General features: G+C 33.8%; 1 protein-coding gene, 1 long non-coding RNA gene and 1 other non-coding gene across 5 annotated transcripts; 1 reads left to right on the forward strand and 2 right to left on the reverse strand.

The window, feature by feature from the left end:
- Window positions 1-3,583: 3,583 nt before the first annotated feature.
- Window positions 3,584-8,409, forward strand: LOC118028148 (probable protein phosphatase 2C 52). Of its 3 annotated transcripts, none has more exons than XM_035031685.2 (6): window positions 3,584-3,854; window positions 5,172-5,674; window positions 5,758-6,105; window positions 6,244-6,361; window positions 6,452-6,675; window positions 7,690-8,409. In XM_035031685.2, exons 2-6 carry the CDS (start codon window positions 5,417-5,419, stop codon window positions 8,161-8,163), a joined length of 1,422 nt encoding a protein of 473 aa, XP_034887576.1. In that variant the 5' UTR covers window positions 3,584-3,854; window positions 5,172-5,416; the 3' UTR covers window positions 8,164-8,409. The 3 variants fall into 3 exon arrangements, with proteins under 3 accessions (XP_034887576.1, XP_034887575.1, XP_034887577.1); XM_035031684.2 differs by lacking the exon at window positions 3,584-3,854 and adding an exon at window positions 3,902-4,757; XM_035031686.2 differs by lacking the exon at window positions 3,584-3,854 and adding an exon at window positions 4,780-5,040.
- Window positions 8,410-10,933: 2,524 nt separating this feature from the next.
- Window positions 10,934-12,711, reverse strand: LOC118028174 (uncharacterized). Its single transcript, XR_004683984.2, has 2 exons — window positions 12,293-12,711; window positions 10,934-11,174 (listed from the first exon to the last, which is right to left on the reverse strand). It is a non-coding gene; the product is annotated as an uncharacterized lncRNA (long non-coding RNA).
- Window positions 12,712-16,093: 3,382 nt separating this feature from the next.
- Window positions 16,094-16,165, reverse strand: TRNAQ-CUG (transfer RNA glutamine (anticodon CUG)). The gene has a single exon. It is a non-coding gene; the product is annotated as a tRNA-Gln (tRNA).
- Window positions 16,166-21,311: the final 5,146 nt, after the last annotated feature.

Raw genomic sequence — 21,311 nt, forward strand, 5'->3', positions numbered from 1 at the left:
AAGCAATGGATGAAAATTATAAAATATATGATGGACCTTATCAACATTTCTCCTTACGCTACCGCCACCATCACCTTCACCATTAATAAATTTATTAAGAAAAGAAATAAAACAATATAGTCTTATATAGTAAATAGGATACTTTTTATTTTATTTTTCAAGAATTTAGTCAAGAATTCAGGATAGTCTTTGTGTTCCATATGAGAATTGTTGATGCTATATATCAATCCCTTTTCTTGCTCAAAGCCTTTAGAGACTGTATTTTTTTTTCTATTAAGATGGGTATTCGGCGCAGCTTGCGCACACCTCGACTAATTTCACAGACCCTGAAATTAACGATCAAACCTTCCAATGATCATCATATTAACAACCACAAGACTCAAATCTGAGACCATAGAAGAAGCAAACTCTTTGATTCCAAACTATTACTATTGGGGTACCTACTAGATAGTTGAAACCATAAATTTTTTAATATATAAGTAGCGAGCATTTTATATTAAACAAGTGGCATGTGTTGCTAAACATTTGAGATCTCGAGTTTGAGTTTATTATAATTTTTTTTTTGAAAAAGTATATATATATATATATATATGTATATATATATTTGCATCTAATTAACTCTACTTTTAGAGATATTTTAAAAATTATGCATAGTATAAATATAATGAATCTCTTCAAATATATATTAATGTGAAATATATATACACAATATTCATCTCCTAAATAATTCTCAAAACCAACACCACTCCATGCCAATAATAATGAAAATGTTAGCCCACATAGGCTGCATTTGTATTCTAGGATTTATTTATTTTCCCCCCTCATCGGCCATGCACTCTAGAGTCGTTGTATAATCAATGTGAAGGATATTAAATTATCCATCCAACTTAGCTACACTTTTAAGAGCCACCATCTCACCCCCAATGGTTGGTGCCATGATGCATCTATATATAGGGCTAGAAGGTTAGCACCTGGTTAAGAGTATTTTATTAATTTTAACCTTAAAATTAATAAAATACTCGTATATATATATATATATATATATATATATATATATATATATTAATCGAGCACAACTTATATATTTGTTTTAAATTCATCAGTTATTTGAGAGAAAACATGAATAAATGGCAATCAGGACTCAAAAGTCTAAACTTAAAGGGAAACTCGATTACATATGAAGTAAAAAAACTGAAAATTAACAAAATTAACAAAAAAAATTAACTGAAAACACTGAATCATTAAAAAAACCGATTAAAATTTTAAAAAAACTGTCGGCTTGGTTCGGTTTTGGTTTTATAAACTTGAAACTGATAAAACCAAACCGAACCAAACCAAACCCAAATCGAGTTCAAACTGGAAAAAAACCAAGCCAAAACTGAAAAAACTGAGTCAAACCGGAAAAAACCGAGTCAAATCAGTTTAAATTGGTTTTTTTTCAAAAATACCAAACTGAACCGAACCAAAATCTATCGATTTTGGTTCGGTTTTTTTTTTTCTAAAAAGTTTGATTTAATTACTATTTTTCAATAAAAATCAAACCAAATAAAAAATAATTACGCATTGTAACCATGGCATCTTATAAAACGTACAAGGAGTGCATGGGCATCAAATGGTTATGGCATATATCTAGGCATGATAGGAAATATTAATTTCAAGAAGGCCCAGCCGAGGCCCATCAACTTTTCCCACCAATCTACCTACAAAAATTTAAAGCATTCATGTAATATATTTTTTTATTTATTTAATTTAAGAAAAGAAAGGTGGTATTTGATTAAAAAGAAAAGGGACAGAAAGCAAGCACGGAGGGTAAGTGATCGTGGGTGGGGCTTAATTCCACCACTTGCAATCACCTTTTTCATGGCCCAACATTTATTTTTTTATTTTGTTTTCACCTTAGACTGCCACGTCACGTGCCCAAAATCCCTCCTCTTTTGAACCTTGAGCGTGTTACCTTTCACTCGCTCGACTTTACGTGTAAAACACACTCTCTTAGCCGTGACAAGAGACCCGTAACCTGACAACGAAGTTCTTGTTTTGAAGCTAGAATAGACAAGCACTACTTCCGTTGCCTGCGCTCGTCTATGACTCTATGGACACGGATTCGAGATGTCGGCAATCTTCTTGTGAGTATATTTTTAAACATAATTTTATAATGTAATAAGTTCACTTCGTAAGAACCGACTGGATTGCAAATAAATTTTAAGATGATTTTTTAATAAAAATTATGATATAAAAACAATGAAATATTTGATTAATTCTAATTCATTTTAGTTAATCTAAATTAATCTATTAAATTTATAATCTTAATCATAAACATAATTACAATGAGCTGACCGAGTTGGATTGTTTATCTTTTTCTTTTTTATTTTCTTCTCTCTTCTTAATCAAGCCTTCATTGGACCTATCTAAGATAAAATTCAGGATTAAATTACAAAATTATTAAAAAATTAAAAATTAAATTAAATGAAAATGACAAAAATATATGTGTGAGAAGGTCGTTGCATTGGAAAGGCGTGTGTAGTTTATTTGGAGCTATGATGATGGTCTTTCTTGTTGTTGTTGAAATTATCTTGAAGGGGCTTTTTCTTACAGTGATGCAAGGTGACGCTGCAGCTCTAGTGTGTTTTTAACAAAAATATTTTTTTTATTTTTTTATATTATATCCTTGATTTATGTGCTTAGTTTTACAAAATTCAAATCCAAATATGTTTTCAAAAAATCAAGTATTAATCTAATAACATGATTTTTTTTTATTTCTAGAGAACCCCATGCTGAGCTCATCAAAACAAATTATTATGATTGAAAAAAAAATTGTATCGTTTGAATTCATAATAAAATTATACATGGATAAAACAATAGAAGTAACAATGAATTGTTTAACTCTTTTTAGTTTTTCCTTAATTTAATTTGATAACTTTAAACATTTAGCTAATTAAATTTGGTAAATTTCAAGTTTCAACCTATTAGTATATTAGTGGCCTTGGATAGTTTTAATTTGATACCATCAACCATGAGTTCATTATAAATGCAAAGTTTTGATGAACAAAAACCAAAACCAAAACTTGTGGTTCTCATTTTAATATCTAGCATGAAATATACACTTTTAATTTTAAAATATACTCAACCTATCAAATAATATTAGTGCTAAGAGAGAAAAACAATTAACATGAAACTTTGCTTGAATTCTTAGTATTTTATTTATAAAATAAATAAAGTCAAGACACAATCTTCAGTGTTTATGGTTCAAAATAAAAATAAAAATATTTATTTTGTATCTAGTCGTATATTTAAATAATATTGACTTCTACACACACACAAGTATTAACTATTAAAAAGAGAATTGAAATATTAACTATTAAATATTTATATAAAAACATGATAAATATTTTCTAAAGTATTTTTATTTTAAAATATATTAAAATAATATTTTTTAATATTTATTTTTTAAACAAATTAAAAATACAAAAAATTAATTTAAAACTATTCGCTGTAACATAATATCGAACTTCTACTCCACCCATCTTTCTTCCTGCATCTCAGCTTCAAGCTTTTGGCATGAATCTATCCTAACGCGCTTAAGAGATGCGAGTGATGGTTTCTTCAACAACAAAATTATCTAAAAGAAAAATAAAATAAAATCATGATTTGGGCTTTGTGCCTACACCCTTAACACAACAGTTACTGCCGGCCACACCCCCTCGCTATTAATGCATACACACAAACCACTCTTCCCTTCTCTCTCTTTCTGAATTTTTTCATACCTTCAAAACTTGTTTCTATATTGGTTTTGCTTTGTTCTTCCAATCCTAAACTCCGAAGTTGTTTCACTTCTCAACAAAATTTACTTGAAGGTCAGTCTTTGTTTCAGTTTTTACTGTCCCTTTTCAGGAATGTTGCATGTCTTTTGATGACAACTGTGTTTTTCCTTCTTTGTTAAAGATAATGTTAGTATTTGGCATGTTTAGTTTTACGTTTTAAAATACATTTAAAAAAATAAAGTAACCATAACTATATTTCTAAACACCCCCTTAATTTAAAGATCTGACACATGGAAGTTATAGTGTTCGTTAACAAACTTTGTTTGGTTACTGAGAAAGCTGAGGGAACCAAAAGAGAAAGAAAGATGCTTGCTTTATGGATTATGGGGTGTTTTTGTTTTCAAACATTGAAACTTTCTGTTCTCTGGTATACTATACCAAATGGGGTTTAAAAAAAAGGGAAATTTTGAATTTATGCTCTTTGTTTTTTGGTTTCTTTTTTGATATTCTGTGGCTGGCCAAAGAGGGAAACAGAGCTTGACTTGATTTAGTTCCTAGTACTAGTACATTTTGTGTGTTTATGTTAAAGATAATTATGTAATGGTTACTTGATGTCTTTGTTACATTCTCTTTTTAAGGCCATATTTTGATTCTGCTTTTACAAAATCGTACCTTTGTTTCGTCCTTTTCTACTTTTCTGTTTCTGCTTTTTCTCTTCTTGGTTTTCTCTCTCGTGGGAATTCAAAGTTATACATTTTCTCTCTCCCTCTCTCTTTACTTTGAAATAGTGGTCTAGTCTTATTCTGAATTGCTTTTTATAAAGTGAAAACTAATTACAAAAGAATGTATAGTTTGTTCTATTTTTAAGCCTTTTATGGACGATCCCCCATAAATATGAGGGTTTTAATTAAGATTGTGCCAAATAATATGCTACTTGTTGTCAACTCTTTGTGCTGATCTCTTCTTTGGTTCTCTTGTGATGCTCGAACTTAAAAGGTAAACATTTAAGAATCATGTAAATATATTCCATTTTACTGACTTGATTGTAGTGTATTTTGATGCATTTTACTAGGTAGGACAGACAGGTTTCTTGTTTTCTGGTTTGTTCTTGAATTTTATGCTCCCTATTCTCCTCTATTTGTCGGCTTCAATTTTTTAATTAGTAGTTTGTGGATTATTAAATAACATGTTTATATCTCTCCAAGTAGTGTGACAATTAAGTGAATCCTTATGAAGGACATGATACTCGGACAGCGTTTTAACAATATTCCATTCCAAGGTCACATGGAAGATTATTAAATTTGGTTTTGTTTGATTTGTTGAGAGTTTAGTTACTTGCAGTCATTTCTGGTTTCTAGCAAGGTATTTAATTAACAATCAATTAACTGTTGCCTTCTTGCTCGTGTTCAGCTGGTTCCATCGTTGATTCAAGCAATCGCCTATGGATTGTATTTGACCAAGATAAAGAAGACCATGCTTTTCTACATCGAGGTGTAAGGTGATTTGTGGGGGAATCTTTAGTTTTTTGGATAGCCTTTTTCTTGGTTGACTAGCTAGCAAATCTCAGAATTTTATGTGAGATCTATTCTGGCAATCGGAGGAAACTTTTCAATTATTTACACCACGGATGTCTTCTTTGTTCTGCGGTTGAGCAAATGGGGGCTTGTGTTTCAACTAGTCGGAGTACTTGCAGTAGTAAGAGCAATGGAGAGCCAGTTCCTCCCCCTTGCTTGGGGATCGGTTTTTGCGGGCAAAAGAGAACTAAAAGGACATTCTCTGATCATTTAGTTACTCTTCAGCATTTACCATCCATACCTAACAGGGTTTTCACCAATGGAAAGAGCCGAACTTCTTGTATATTCACACAGCAGGGTCGCAAGGGAATAAACCAGGATGCAATGATTGTGTGGGAAGTAAGTTTTATTCTTTCCATTGAGATTAACTTTTAATGACATTTGGAGGTTTTTTTGCTTGGTCACACTATGGTTCTTTGTAGGATTTCATGTCTGAAGACGTGACCTTCTGTGGTGTCTTTGATGGTCATGGTCCACATGGCCATCTTGTTGCCCGCAAGGTGAGGGATGCCCTGCCAGTAAAATTACAGTCATTCTTGAACTCTTGTCAATCAAGGCAAAATGGACCGGGTCAAACCTGTTTCATGGGGAATTCAAAGAAATCAGATGTTGGGGATTTGGACAAGGATGGCTCTGTCGAGGATAAATTGAATTCTTTGTGGAGAGAAACATTTCTGAAGTCATACAAGGCCATGGATAAAGAGCTGAAATCCCATCCCAATTTGGACTGCTTCTGCAGTGGGAGCACAGCTATCACTATTGTAAAACAGGTATTGCGGGATTAAAGCTCATTCTTGATATTGCATTCATTTAGCTTTGGTAGGAAGTATAGCTTACTCCTCATGTCCCATTTATTTAGATTTAGCCTTATCGAATACGTTTATTTGTGTTTATTTGTGAATTTAAAGGGATCGAATCTGTTCATGGGATATATTGGGGATTCCCGTGCAATCATGGGATCTAAGGACAGCAATGATTCCATGGTGGCAGTCCAGTTGACTGTTGATCTGAAGCCTGATTTGCCAAGTAGGTCATTTGCATTATAATTAGTATGTATTTTGATGTTATACTCATCTTTGCAAACCCAATAGTTGATTTGAAACCTAATTGCTGCAGGGGAGGCTGAAAGGATTAAGCGGTGTAAAGGTAGAGTCTTTGCATTGCAAGATGAACCTGAAGTGCCAAGAGTTTGGTTACCATTCGATGATGCCCCTGGTCTGGCAATGGCTCGGGCGTTTGGGGATTTCTGTTTGAAGGAATATGGAGTGATATCAATACCTGAGTTTTCACACCGGACACTTACAGACAAGGATCAGTTCATTGTTCTTGCCTCAGATGGTGTATGTTTTCTCCTCTTATATTTTCTCCTAGCAATTCCTTTTCTATCTGTTAAATATTGAATCAGATTTTCTTCTATTTTGTGATACTAGTTGATGGATCATTTTAATTTGATATTTTTAAGGTCCGTTGTTTGCTGACTAAAAATTTATGGACTGTGGTTAAATATGTGAATGCCTTTGACATTATTCTATATCCTGTATACTGCGTAGCAGAGAGGAAAGCTTGTAGAGGAGTGTTGAGTGTATTCATATACCAATCAAGCAATAGCAATTTTTGAAAGGCATATAAGAACAAAAGCTCATTGTGGTGGATGGTCCCTATTATAATGTGGATTTTGGATCGCTATGATAGTATTTTGAATTGTAGGTTTCTTCAAACCTAAGTAGCAAATAGATTTTGATCCATCTGGCATTTTATGCCAGCTATGAGTAACACACTCATTCATTGGCCAGCCATGTTTTGCTTTAAATATTGTTGCGTTAAGTATTGGATTGAAAATGAGTTAAGGATGTGCCTAATCTATTCTGTGACTCATTATAATCATGTCACACGCAAGCTTTTCCAAATTTATTTCTCACATACATGTAGGTTCTGACTGTGAAACATGTGCATTATCTTTGATTGTATTGCCAAAGTCGTTGGAGTTTTCAGTCTGCAGCGAAATGTTCTTGGCGCATGGAATTTTTTGTTCACTGTTCCCTTTTGATTATTCGGTACATGGTGACTATCTTCTGTTGTCTCATCCATGTTATTGGATTTATTTGTATAACCGGAGAACCAATTCAATTCCTAAAACATCTAAATGGGCTATTAGGAAATATATCACAGTTGCAGTGCAGCTCCTACACGCTGTCAAGAACATCCAAATTCATCAAGATTAACAGCAATGCAATATTGAAGCTAATGATGCCAAAGCAATTTTGGAATGCTAGAATTATAACCTTGTTATGGTTGTTTTTGAGATAGTGCTTGGCAATATATGTGTGCTAACTATTAAGTTTGAATTGCTTCAGGTTTGGGATGTCTTGAGCAACGAAGAGGTGGTTGAGATTGTATCCTCTGCTCCAACACGGGCATCAGCCGCAAGAATTCTGGTGGACTCAGCTGCTCGTGAATGGAAGCTCAAATACCCAACTTCAAAGATGGATGACTGTGCTGTAGTTTGCTTATTTTTGGATGGGAAAATGGACTCAGAATCTGATTACGATGAACAAGGTTTTTCTTCAGCGACTCTTGATCAGAGCAATCATTCTGGTAATGCTGCTGAGTCAGATGATGGGCAGAAATCCGAGCCATGTCTGCAAAGAAACTTTACTGTCAGGTCAGCTGAAGAAAATGATACTTATGGAAGACTAGCAGTTGAAGTTGATGGAGATGGCGAAACAGTGAGTGCTGATGATCAGAGTTGGTCAGGTTTGGAAGGTGTCACACGAGTTAATTCACTTGTTCAACTTCCAAGATTTTCTGAGGAAAGGCCAGACCCATAATTTTTGTGGTTATCTACGTAAATGAAAAGAGGCTGCCATCATTGTAATATTTTGGCTCTGGGGCCCCATTATATTCAAAGAACGTCATTTTGTTCTGGTGGCATAATGTTTTGAAAATTTACCCTGGTAAATGATTGCCACAGCCTCTTGTTTTGTTTTATGTTACAGAAATGTAGAAAGACAGCTTTGTTCAGAGAATTGAACCTAATCAACATAGCTCTGTTAATATGATTTTGATTCTGTCAAGATTCTGAATGTGCTTATATTGATCGTGTTGGAAGATAAAGTCCTGCGTTCACGCAAAAAACTAGTGATGAATAAAGGAACACGTCACTTGGCTTGTCTGTGATGGATTTTCTTCCTGTTTGAATCTAGCTCCCTTGTAACTAGTCACTGATACATCATCTTCAAATGTGCCAAGAGATTGGAAGCAATAATTTATTGGTATGGCGGTCGAAGTCAGGACTTTGTAGTTTGCTTTGGTGCAGGTTATAGTACTGAGAGCAGTCATTTCATGCATAACATGTGTAATGTGGAAGACCCTCCAGATTCCAAACCTCCATGTAAAATTCTATAACTTGGAGGTTTGGCTCAGATGGTGAATGAGTTTGCTTCCCACAATATCATTTTAAATTCAAATTAATGGGAGGCTGCAACAAAGCATTCTTGTCAACACATCAATCTGAAGGAGGATGGACTGTCCAGTACTCATTTTGACGAGATTTAATCTGAGAAAATTTCTATTTCCATCAGGACTAAGTTGAAGTAATATTGCATGAAATACAAGTTAACATTACGAACATTAAATGCAGTATTGCTAGGAAAATCATAGGATATGAACAGCTACAGGAATGGGCAGACATGCCATTACTAGATCCTCACCTACCCTCACTAGTCACGTAAGAACAGAGATGTAGCTGGAGAGACAGAAGAGATCAATTTAATGGCCGCCAGGCTTGGTGATGAAAAATAAGACCCAAAAATTAGGTAAACAAGGTTGGCTCTGCAAGTTTCAACAAACCAACTTACAATGCACTTCTAAGTTCTAAGAGCCTCCCATGCAATTCTTAGAGGAAAATTCCATGGCCTTTAAGACGAAAACAGCATTGTCATATCTTAACTAACCACAAATGAAAAAAAAAAAAAAAAAAGATTCGTGGAAGCCATTAAAGTATATGCTTACCCTATCTTCATGCGGTATGGATTTAACCAAATAGAAACGGCTACTTAAGTCGCCGCCAAAAGTTCACCGAACTCCCTCAAATCCTGACTATAAGAAGAGCAACACTCTTCTCACTTCTTCATCAATCACAGTTAACATATCTCATCTGCTAGCTTTGTAGTCATAAAATGGCTTCCAAATCACAGTTGTTTCTTCTCGCTCTCGTTGCCCTGCTTGCAATATCCGGGCAAGTACTCGCAGGGCGTCAGATTCCGAATAATGTGGATGTGAAACAACCTGATTTCCTGATATCTGACAACAGTTTTCTCATTCCAGGCATTGGACGGGTGCTGGTTCCACCAACTCCCAGCTTTCCTTCTTATGATCCACATACGGGCATTGGTAGCTATAGTCCAGGTGGAGACGATGCATTCCCTCCAATTCCTAATGGTGGTGTTTCAACAGTAAACCACCCTTGAGAACGGCATGTGGGCTGCTGCTTTTTAATAAAAAGCTAGCCATGCTAGTTGCATTTGTTTTATCTTTTAAGCAAGTATCCTAGATGCTTGGATTTATGTAGTGTTGTTGCAAGGAAGTTGGGGTCTGTTAAGCTTCCTTGAATGGAAATTAAGTGTGATGCATGTACCAGTCCAAGTTTTTCCTTAGAATGTAATGATCACTTTATTCTGTCTTCTTTATTGTTTACTTTCAATATTGTTGTAATTGTGTGGTTTTTATGAAGACTGAAATTCTTAGCTATTAAATTCAGCTTCTGCAGGTAGGCCCTACCAGACAATAATGACAGATCAATTTCAATGCATCACTACTTATCTTTCCAGGTATTCCCTGGCCATTTTATGGTTCTTCACCTGCATTTTACATAGCCAGTTCATCAATGAACTGAGATTTTGTTCTTGTAGTTCAATGGTAGTGTAAAACATTCACTTACTAGACAAATCAAGAAACCTATTCATCAGTATAATTTAGTGTTTACTCTTCAATATAAGTAGATGCAGATGCAGGACGAGCTTCTAATGACAAAGGAAATTAAGGGACTCATTTGACCCCTTTTCTCAGGAAAGTATAATGAAAAAGACCTAACTGATTAGATAGCACACAATCTAATACATAAATTTCATCCTTGATTGATTAAAACTACTTGGATTTGTGCACTAAATCACTGAATCTTTACATGCCCATCACCACTAATGATCTATATGATTTTGTTTTTCCACTTTAAGAAGTCTTATTCAAAACCAAACTTAATGAAGGTGGCTTGTTGTAACCATCAGCAACATTTACATTGATCTCTTCCTTCCATGAGCTATCCATTTCTTTTCATATAATTACTCAAACTATCCTTAATTGCAAGTAAAGGCAGTAACACATTTACACCTTGCTGGAAAACCATCTTCAATCATAAACATCAAAACCAGACAAAATCTTTCACTAAATAGCCACCTTCACAGGTCAATCAACACATACAAATCACATTCAACAAAGCAAATTTCCAGTGCAGCATTGGTTACCAGGATTTTATTGCAAATTAAGTTCGTTTCTCATTGTAAACCATTGTTAGAAATCCATTAGTAAATAAAGAAAATGAGAAGAAGAAGAATAATAACACAAGATTCCAAGTAGTATTTTTCATTCAAAAAAGAATGCTTGGTTCTACCTCAAAACATGACTGGAATAGCAAACAATCGACCATTCTTATTTTTTCTTTTTTTTTTTCAAAGTATAGTTTTTCATTATAAACCTCTGAGAATCCAAAAAAGACAACTCCTGAGAATGCTCTCTGAATCTGGAACTTCTGAAATGGCGAAGTGGTAGTCTCATAAGGAATAATCTGCAGCAAAGATTATAATATTCCTGGGTAAGTAAATAAAAACAGGTGGGAAAAGAAATATACCAAAGAAAGGAGCATACAAGAGGGATAGTATGTAGATCTTTCTGTTGGAGTTTAAACTCTAGCATAATCTTGTCATTGGATAAGAAGAAAACGAAAAAGATAAAATAACAATGTCAGTTCTTCAGATCGATCACGCGATATAGTAATTTCTTAGTCACAGTTGGCACTTGACTTCTCCAAAAAGAAAGCAATGAGTAACGTAGCAAATCACTTTCATAGAAACTTTGCCAAGACAATATGATGGAACTAATTAGCATACCTACCCACCAAATATGGTGTGTACTAGACTTCATCATATATGATCTTAATTACAACCACACATGCTTTACATAAAAAAACCATAAATCAAGAATCTGCCTACTCGTAAAGGTCTCAAACATCAAGTCACCTGCATCTTGTAATTATAAAAGTGGAATTGTGTCATGTTTTGATTCAGGAGAGGAGACATAATTAAAGAACCAAACATCAGTATTACTTGAGCTAACCATTTGAAAGCTGTATTTCATGTGTAAATGTTGCTCTAACCTTCGCAATAAATAACAATCATTTGAGTTAACAAATCTTCAAAGTCATATATACCCAAGTATCACTCCAATTAATAGACCAAAACCAGCCCTTTAAAAATCCTCACCGCTTCGTCTTCCCCTCTTTAGCGGCAATAAGCTACCACCTCATAATCATTGCACCTCAAAACCATTTGCAATCTTTCAATTTAAAACTGAAAGAAAATAAAAAAGATTCACAATTCTTTCTCACTCATTCATGATTAACATGAAAATTTATACAAACTCTCATATCAAAGACTTATGCTAATCAAAATCCATCAAAATGAGAATTCAAGCCCTTAAGCCATCACAAGAACAATTATCTACTCAAACAACCAATAAAACTTACACACAACTATAAAGTCACAAACTTTCGATTCTCACGAGGTTATTAGCTTCTCCAAATAAAACCCACTAAATATAAACAAAAAACAAACAATAACTAATTCAAGTTTGGAGAATTACCAGACAAAAGCAAAAAAGGAGATAAATGGGGTTTTGGAGAATTACCTGACAAAAGCAAAAGATGGGGTCTTCGCTAGAGAGAGATAAGAAATTAGAGACCAACAATCTTGAAAACAATGAAGATAAGGAAAGCCAAAAAGATGCATAGGAATAAGTAATCCACAAAAACAAAAAACTTGGTTGATCCATGATTTCTTTTCTTTTTATCATTGTTGTAGTTAAGGCTGTTGTTGGTTTGGTTTGGTTCTGCATCATCAAGTGATTCAAGTTTTGCCATTGTTGTTTTAAAACAACAACTGTTGGGTTTGCAGAGAAATCTTACAGAGGAGGTTCGATTTGGGGATCTAGACTCTGGAGCTTTGTTTTGTCTGACTTGTGTCTCTGTGCTTTTTAAGGTTTGCTAAAATTGGGTCGTTTGCGCCCCGCGCAATTTTCTCACCAAAATGATTTGTGGACTGTAGGCCCACTACTTCTACCCACAGCAGCAATCCATATTGTGTGAAGGAGGCGCCGATAAATAATTACACTCCAAAAAACTGGATTACTTAGACTTCGGGTCATGGAGTTAACTTTTTTTTTTTTTTTTATTATTATTATTATTAATGTCTATATCAATTAATATATATCTTGATTAATTTTATAAATTATAAAATTAACGATTATGTAAATTTTTTTAATGATTCAGGTTTGTGAAACTTGAATTTATAATCTCTAAAAATACAAATCTAAAATCTGACTAACTAAAATACATCTTTAGATTAAACAAATCTAAAATTAATTTTTTTAAAATTTTTTTTTATATTAACTTTATTAGGTTTTACTGTGTCAATCGAGTCATTAAAAAACCTCTTTAAATTATTGAGCTACTTAGAATTTTCCAGTCACCATGTTAAAATATACTAAGGGTAACAATTATGATATTAATCCCATTTCAGTTCTGTAAGGAAGGTTTGCTTTGGATGTTTAATGGATTTGCTCATGTGTCTTTATTTTGGATTTGAATTCAGAAAGAAAGACTAAAACAACGAAATTCTCGTGAATACATCAATTTGAATGTATTCAATCTGTCAAAAACATCCTTTATTTATAATGCTAACCCAAATTCAAGTAACCCAACTCCATTTGGATCAGTAGCGGATACTCCAGTGTCAGTTTCAACCCAAATCCTGTAGCCATCTCAGGCAACTTGCAGAGTTAATCTTCTAATATAATGCATGAATGTGTACTTCTGGTGATGGTTAATGTGTTGTTTAACATTAATCTTCCAAGAAACCAACCTTACAAGGAGTAGAAGCATAAGCTCTTGTTACAGTCCCGATGATTATTTTTTCTTCTAATTTCTTGCTGTCAAGGAGATTTGAGAACATGTCATGATATACAAGAATACAAGCATAACAAGGAACATTGATTACTTCACAAATAAGTTGTTGTAGACATGGTTACTCTCACAGGGTCAATTTTTTGCTCTCGAAAACAGATCTCACGCGGCAGTCTAGTTTTACTAGACTCAACTTTTCCCTCACCGATTCACTCGTGTTTTGCCTACGACTAGTTTGGTAGAGGCTGGTCTGTGAACTAAGTTGCCTGTCCACGTGCATATTGCCATTGGAAAATGCTTGCAAATTGAGATGATTTTTAAGCCTGTTGGCAGCCAACACGCAACCCTTCTTGTTGGGACATGATTTTCCAGTTCACTTACTTCTACAAGGTGAGAAAAGGGGATATCAGCATATAGGAAACTAATCAAGTGGATTACAACATGAACCTGTACAAAATTACAGTTCCTCAGATCTACAGTATAGTTTCAATTACTAGAGGCCAAGTCCAGGAAAACAAAAGTTTTGGGTTCCATCGGTCAGAGTCTATGGACTTCAAAAATGAAGATTTTTTGAAAAGTTCAGTTTCATCAGCACTGCTTGATGAGCTCGAGTTTGCCTCAGAAATTCGAGCTCCCGATTTCTCACTCGAATAACTTCGAACAGAGAAGATAACTCAGTGTTTAATTGAGAATCAGCAAAGCATTTTCAAAATAGCAGGACATGGAAGAAAGGCTACAGCACAATTTTATCAGAAAACAACCAAAACTATGATAATGCTCACAAGTTATCACCAGAAAAAGAAATCAAAGAAAGGCATGCATTGCTACACAAACAGTAAGAATAAAAGACATGGATGCTTTCGAGTTCACAATGGTATTTGCCAGGGGTCCCAAGTACTTAGGAACCCTTTAATGTCAAATGTTTATTACACCACGCAGCCAATCAGTCACCAAGAATGCATACGTCGTATAAAAGCATAGAGCAATATATATATCTATAAAGTCACAACACTCAGTTGCAAATTAAACAAACGATAAAGACTCATAGCCATTCTTGCAGGTCTAAACTGCTGAGACAGTGGAGTTACTCGTTAAATACTTCTGTTTTTTTGCAGGTCAATGACCATGGATGCTTACATTGAGAGTACGGTCACCCAGATGAGCTCCACACAATCTACCCAAACAAGCCTTTGTTCAAGAGGGATGACACCACAGGTGATCAAATGAGAAAATGGCCAAAACTTCCATGCTGCTTATCAAGCAGATGATCGGCAAGAACAGTTTACTATCACCAAGACATTAATAAATCGATGAACACCTATCAATCAGATGGGAAGTTATTTAACATTAACCTCAAAGCATAAATGCACCTTAAGAATTGCCCGGGCGAAAAACATTGGAGGTGCATTAGGGTATAAAGACACCAAAATGGACCTTTTCCATTGTAATATTCTTTTTTGCTGCAAGTCCATGCTACTTTTAGCACTGTTGGAAACAAATGACTTTTAGCACTGTTCAAGGTTTTTTTTTTTCCGATAAAAAATGTATCCAATAAAAAAAAAAATCACAAAACTTAAGGGTTGATGACATTTTTTATATTTAAATATTCAATGGTTCACATAGTAGTACAATGACTGTTATAAAGAAAAAACCTTTGAAAACTCATAAAAATCTTAGTGTTATACAATATAATCAAAAGTTATGGTTTTTTTAAAATGTTATTCTGATTTGACACGATCAAACCTCTTATTGGCATAATTTATTTCATTAGTCCATAAATATATATAATAGGTCATTCATATAATTTGTTTATGATAAATTCTCATCTAATTGTGGCAAATTCATATTTATCTGCTCAGAACCGATTGTTACAAGAGGATCGACTAATCTTCTATTCTTTCATTTATTCACTTTGTTCTAGAGAAACATTTAGCTAAATTTATTAGCCAATAGATAAATTCAAAATGCAACGAACAATGCTAATAACTAAGAGCATGTTTGGGAACACAGTACAAACCATGTTTTTTTAAATTTTGAATTTTGGTTTTGCTAAAAGTTTTTTTTTTTGTATTTTAAGATAATTTTGATGTACTAATATTAAAATTAATTTTTAAAAAATAAAAAAATATTTTAATATATTTTTAAATAGAAAAAACACTTTAAATCATAAAATATATTTTTAAATAAAAAAAACACTTTAAATCATAAATGCTACTATAATTCCAAACATACTATAAATACAAGTATAAAATTAGATTCAAAGCGAAAACCAATGGCTTTTTCCCCATAAAACAACTTTAGCGTCATAGCCATATCAAAATCAAGAGAAACAGGTGTCAAATGGGAGAATTTATTTATATCATTCACAACTTGCAAGCTAAATAGATATAGATAGTATATTGTTAAAACTTAATTTTTAATTAGAAATTTATTAAAATAATGTATTATTATTATATCAAAATTCTTAAAAAAAAAACAAGCTCAACACATAAACAAACCCACAAAAATAGTTTGAGTTAAAACATTTAAGGTCCCACCGAGATTTGAACTCGGGTTACTGGATTCAGAGTCCAATGTCCTGACCACTAGACCATGGGACCATTTCTGTTCAAGTTGTCGTAAATGATTTTATATACTTATTACAAGTGTTAAAAATCCTCCATTTCTTCCTCTGATTGTTTCTCACTCAACAGTCAACAACCACAAACCCTGACGAGAAAAACCCTATTGAAACCTCCTTCTCTCTGCAACAACCCTACACCCCTTTCCACCTCTCCTAACCTGCAACAATCGTGGTTCTTCATCAAAACCTCCAAAACATTTCCCCATACCAATTTTCACTTCCAACGGTGGTTTTTCACTGACAACAGCTATCTGCCTTCACCAGAATGGATAGAGCCCTTTAATGACCCCCCTGATACAGCCTCAGAAACCCCTCAAAACCTTAAACTATCTCCTTGGGTTCACCAAATTTCGAGTCTTTTATTAGATGGCTCTATGGATATGGAATCAGGATCGGACCTTTTTTGTAACAAGTTTTTGATCAAGTTATCACCAAATTTTGGTTCTTTTGTTTTGAAATTGCTAAAAGGCTATGGGTTTGTATCCCACCAAACTTATTTCAACCCTTTTAAAGTATAAAAAAAACACATCCAAAAACTAGTTCTAGAATATATAGAAATCAATTTAGCAATCCAATAAACTCAAAAAACGGTTTAAATCACAAAATCAAACTGAAAAATCTTTTTTTTCCTTGATTTAGATCTGTACTCTCCATAATATATATAACCTACCATACCATACCTTGCTGAACAATCTTTAAAGCCATGGCCTTCTGATATGTTCTTCACCTGTCAAGCTTTATGTAACGTCATTAGCACACTCCCATCTGCAATATAGTATGCCAGTGTGGTTCCTTGAATATCTCTTCCAAGTAGCTAATGAATCTTTCTCAGTTTTGTCCCAAAGCTCTCTTGATTTGGATCTTGTTTTAGGCGGTTAAATCCAGAAAAATCAATTTATTTTTGGAATCAATTTAACAGTAAGTTGGCTGAAATATAATTGAGCAGGAAAGTGAATCTTTTCTCCTTGAAATTGGCTAGATAAATGTGAATTCTGTACTCCAAAACAGATTTCTCATTACAAAACCATGCCCAGTACTGTAGCAGTGGGTCACCATCAAGCTTCATTGTGATTCAGAGGAGCATTTCTTTCCCACAGAGGTATCTCTTCTCGTTTTTCCCCTGTTTATGTTAGTAAAATTCTGAAATTAGATATATGCCATATACTTTGCCCTTCTTTGCTCTGTGTTACGTACTACAATATAACGACTGTTTAGTCTTTAGCTCAACTCTCCAAGCTACATTCTATGCTTCAATATTATGCTTATTATTCACCTTCGTTTCTCGGTCTTTTAATCGATAAGCATCTATATATCTCACCGCATCCTTGGCCACAATAATCCATTAATAGCTTGAAATTTGCTGTTTTTCTGGACCTTGTGGGTGTGATGTCGCTATATTTCTTACAATCCCGCATGTTACTGGCAAAAGCCAGGAGCACATGTAAATTGGCCTTGGGGACCTTATCCAAGTGGATTTCATTACAGGCCCGCAGAAACATCGTTGTATAATAGCTAGTGCTGGAATCTAGACAATGTTGCTGTGTTGTTTAGCCCGATTTATTTCGGTGATTGACAACAATACTGCAACTGCATCCACTATTCGAATGCAAGCAATAGCTTGATCTTCACATGCACAGAAAGTGATTGTGCATATGCACCAGTAAAGCACGAGCGATGAGCTTGCAAGTCTCTATATGATTGAATATAAAGTGGGCTTCTTTTTTATATGATCTTGCTTTCTTGAGGCATCAAATATTCCATTCCCATGCAATTCAAAGCCACACCTCGTTTGTTTTGCTGTTAATGGGAAGGACCTGACGAACAACAACGTGCAGGCCGGCTCGAGTTGTTTGCAATGTCAATGGCTCCAATTACATGGCAGATTTAGCCTGGTAATTGGTTCCACTCCAACCAATATTTGAGATTCTTGCGACAAGATTTACAGATGCATAGTTGCAAAAAGATTGATGGCTGATTGATTAGCTTTACTCGTCCCCTTAGTGCCAAGATTAGTTATTTTCTTCGAAAGGGTCCCCCTCAACACAAGTACTTTTATCTGTCCTGAGGAGTCCATTTGTGTCTGTCGCACTGTCCATCAATGTAGCCAGTCAATTCCAGTGCCAATCTGCATTGGTTCACAATGGCAATGGTTGGTTTGCATATGATGAAGAAAGTGTGGGGAATCTACATTTGTTGCTGGCTTTTAGCTTACGGAACCCCGATGGACTTTTAGTCAATCCAAAATTAGTCCCTGAACTAAGAGATTCCTCAACTCGCCCCCCGGAACTTTCAAAAATTTTGTACTCCGTCCTTGTGTTAGGGAACCATCCAAATCCCCAATAGAATCAGGTCACATGACACCGCCTGACCTTTTTTTTTTAATATCAAAATCTGATCCTAGAGATGTCTTCCTCCTCGATACACTCCCCCCATTAACTCCTCGGGAAGGTCCAGGCAGCAAGCTACCTTACGTAGAACCAAAGTTTGTAAATATATTAGATTAATGTGCAAATATATTTAGTTTATTGTAATTCAAAAATAATTAGGCATGAATTGGTAATTTATCATTACAAAGACACGTTAAATAAAAGATGTCATGGGAAAAACTAGAGTTTATACATGTTTAAATCTATAAATTTAAAACAAAAAAGCTTAAATTAAATCAAGAAGGGTATTTTTTATTGAAACATTTTAAAGGAATGAATCTTTTTTTATTGCCAATGATAAATCTTTTGTCATTGAATCTTCATTACTCATCACTTGTACAAGTAAGATGTATGCAATCTATCTTTCAAGATTGTAACACTAGCATCTTGATTTAGATGCACTTTTAAGTCAAGGTCATTGAACCAAAAAAATATAAAATTCAAGTATATCTCAATAATATAAGAAGAAAACTCTAGAGTATGAGGTGAGTAAGAATGTAAAAATAAAAATAAAAATTCATGTACTAAACTCTTTCTTCATCCTCTATTTTAATAGTAAATTTTAAAAATTGAAGAATTGAAGAATTAATTCTCACTATCATCCTAAATCAAAAATTAAATTAGAAAAACTAAAAAAAATTAAAATTATTTTTTTATTTACCTGTAATTTATTTATTTAAAATAAATTTTCAATTGGATGGTTACTTGAAGAAGGGCTCGGGGCATGTGAGAATTCTGGGCGCAGATGACGATGCTGTTGAAAGAAATCCAATATGCTTGTTCAGTCTTTCAAGAAGGTATTCTGATTGCCAAATTATTCCTGAATACATCTCACTGGAGATGTTTTTTACAATTGGAATATGATTTTAAAAAACATCTCTACGTTACCAAATTCATTTGTGTTCATTCAATTTAATAGAATTGATGCATGTCATGAACAAAATCCATATTATCTGATTAAAATATTTGTGGAGATATCTTTCACACTTGCAGCAGAATATTTTCTTTTGTTGAGACCCTTCAATGAAGATCAACATGTCATCGTTGTTCTAAGCAATATCTAGATATTTTATACCAGTTGAATGGCTCAAACAAACCCATGGACATTTGGGACCTAAAGATCTTGAAAAAAAAGTTGAGTTTTGGACACTACAAGATATATATATATATATAGTTAGTGAATTATGTGGGGGCATGCAGAGATTGTAACTTATCTTAAACCAGCAAGAGGTCACTTCATTATCCATCAAGTTTATTGCTCATTCAACTTTGAGACAAGAATACTTCGTTGTCAAAACTTAGAGAGAGAGAGAGAGAGAGAGAGATCATCAAAAGAAAATGTTTCGATGAGAAGCTTTGTAGAATGAACAAAACCTTGGGGATAAAGTTATGGATTGGCTTAGAGAAGACCTGCAATCTTCTACTTAAGAAAGACAGTTCATTGAATTTATGGAAAGAGGATCTGGATGAGGATTCTTGAAGTGCATCGATCAGCATTATTGTATGCCTTGGTGACACAGAAAGGTTCGAAAATGTTAATAGCCATTAAAGATCGGGGGACCTTGAGCTTCTAGAGCGGCACAGCTGTAGCAGCTACAAGTATATGGTGGTGATGGAGGAAAAGGACCCTACAAAATATGATCGCAAATAATTTAGGGGTCTGAATTGGAGGCCAAGGAAAATGAACAAGGATCACTCAAGTGATGGTCCGGCCCTTCATCCATCCTACGGATAGATAGGTGGCATTTACAAAGCCTCGAAATACTGTCAACTACATGGGCCAATCTACTCCCATATGCTTACAATTTTCAACTCCAACACCGGTTGGTGGGATGGTTAATTTTCAATTTCCTTTCAAAAAAAAAAAAGTATGGCCAGAAATGAAAAATAAAATAAAATAATTTAGTGTTTTTTTTCTAGTTGTAAAACTAAAATAGGCCGACATCCGCCCGAAACGTAAACCAATCTAGGTTAAAAAAAAACATTAGTTAAGATATTGACCCAATTCAGTCTGGTTAAAAACTCTTCAACCCATTAAATTATTTTTTTTTGTCAAAAACACATCGTTTTGATTCCTTAAAAAAAATTAATCAATTTGGATTAATCTTCTTGATTTGTGGTCCGAGCTTTTCTTTATTAGTAAGAAACTAAAAAAAAACTATCTTCTTTTAACTTTCTAGTTTTTTTTTTTGAAAATGTTGGGTTAAAATGGTAGATATCTATGTATTCTAAAATATGGGAAGATATTAGGCAATGCCTATGGTAATTATGACCCATTAAATTTATGACATATATATATATGGCTTGTTTCATTTAATTAAATCGGCTGAGAAGCTGTTTTTTGGGATCTATAAGATTTGTTTTCCTTACTGAGAAGGTCCATTTTTTATGTTCTTAAGGTTTGTTCATCCCACATTTTAACCTAATCAATAGGCTTTAGTTTTTGAAAAGTGATAGGGTACGCACCCAATCACTCATTTATATTTCTTATACAATAAGTTAAGAATAATATTGTTTTTTTATGTTCGTTACCGTACGTTGCCTTATAAAGTTTTTTTTTATAATTTCATTATGCATTATGTTGTTGATGCCTTATATGTTGAGATTTTTTTTTTTTCTCTTACATATTATTTTAACTATATATAAGGTGTTTCATAAAGTTTAAAAATTGAATTAGATGCCAATTAATTGAAATAG

This window comes from Populus alba, chromosome 13 (assembly GCF_005239225.2).
Source record: "Populus alba chromosome 13, ASM523922v2, whole genome shotgun sequence".
NCBI classification, from domain to species: domain Eukaryota; kingdom Viridiplantae; phylum Streptophyta; class Magnoliopsida; order Malpighiales; family Salicaceae; genus Populus; species Populus alba.

Excerpts from the sequence above, each read along its gene's own strand:
- LOC118028148 (XM_035031685.2), top strand. The coding sequence starts at position 5,417 with ATGGGGGCTTGTGTTTCAACTAGTCGGAGTACTTGCAGTAGTAAGAGC. Across the intron at positions 6,106-6,243 it reads CTATCACTATTGTAAAACAG|GGATCGAATCTGTTCATGGG; the intron begins GTATTGCGGGAT and ends GTGAATTTAAAG. Across the intron at positions 6,362-6,451 it reads TCTGAAGCCTGATTTGCCAA|GGGAGGCTGAAAGGATTAAG; the intron begins GTAGGTCATTTG and ends TAATTGCTGCAG.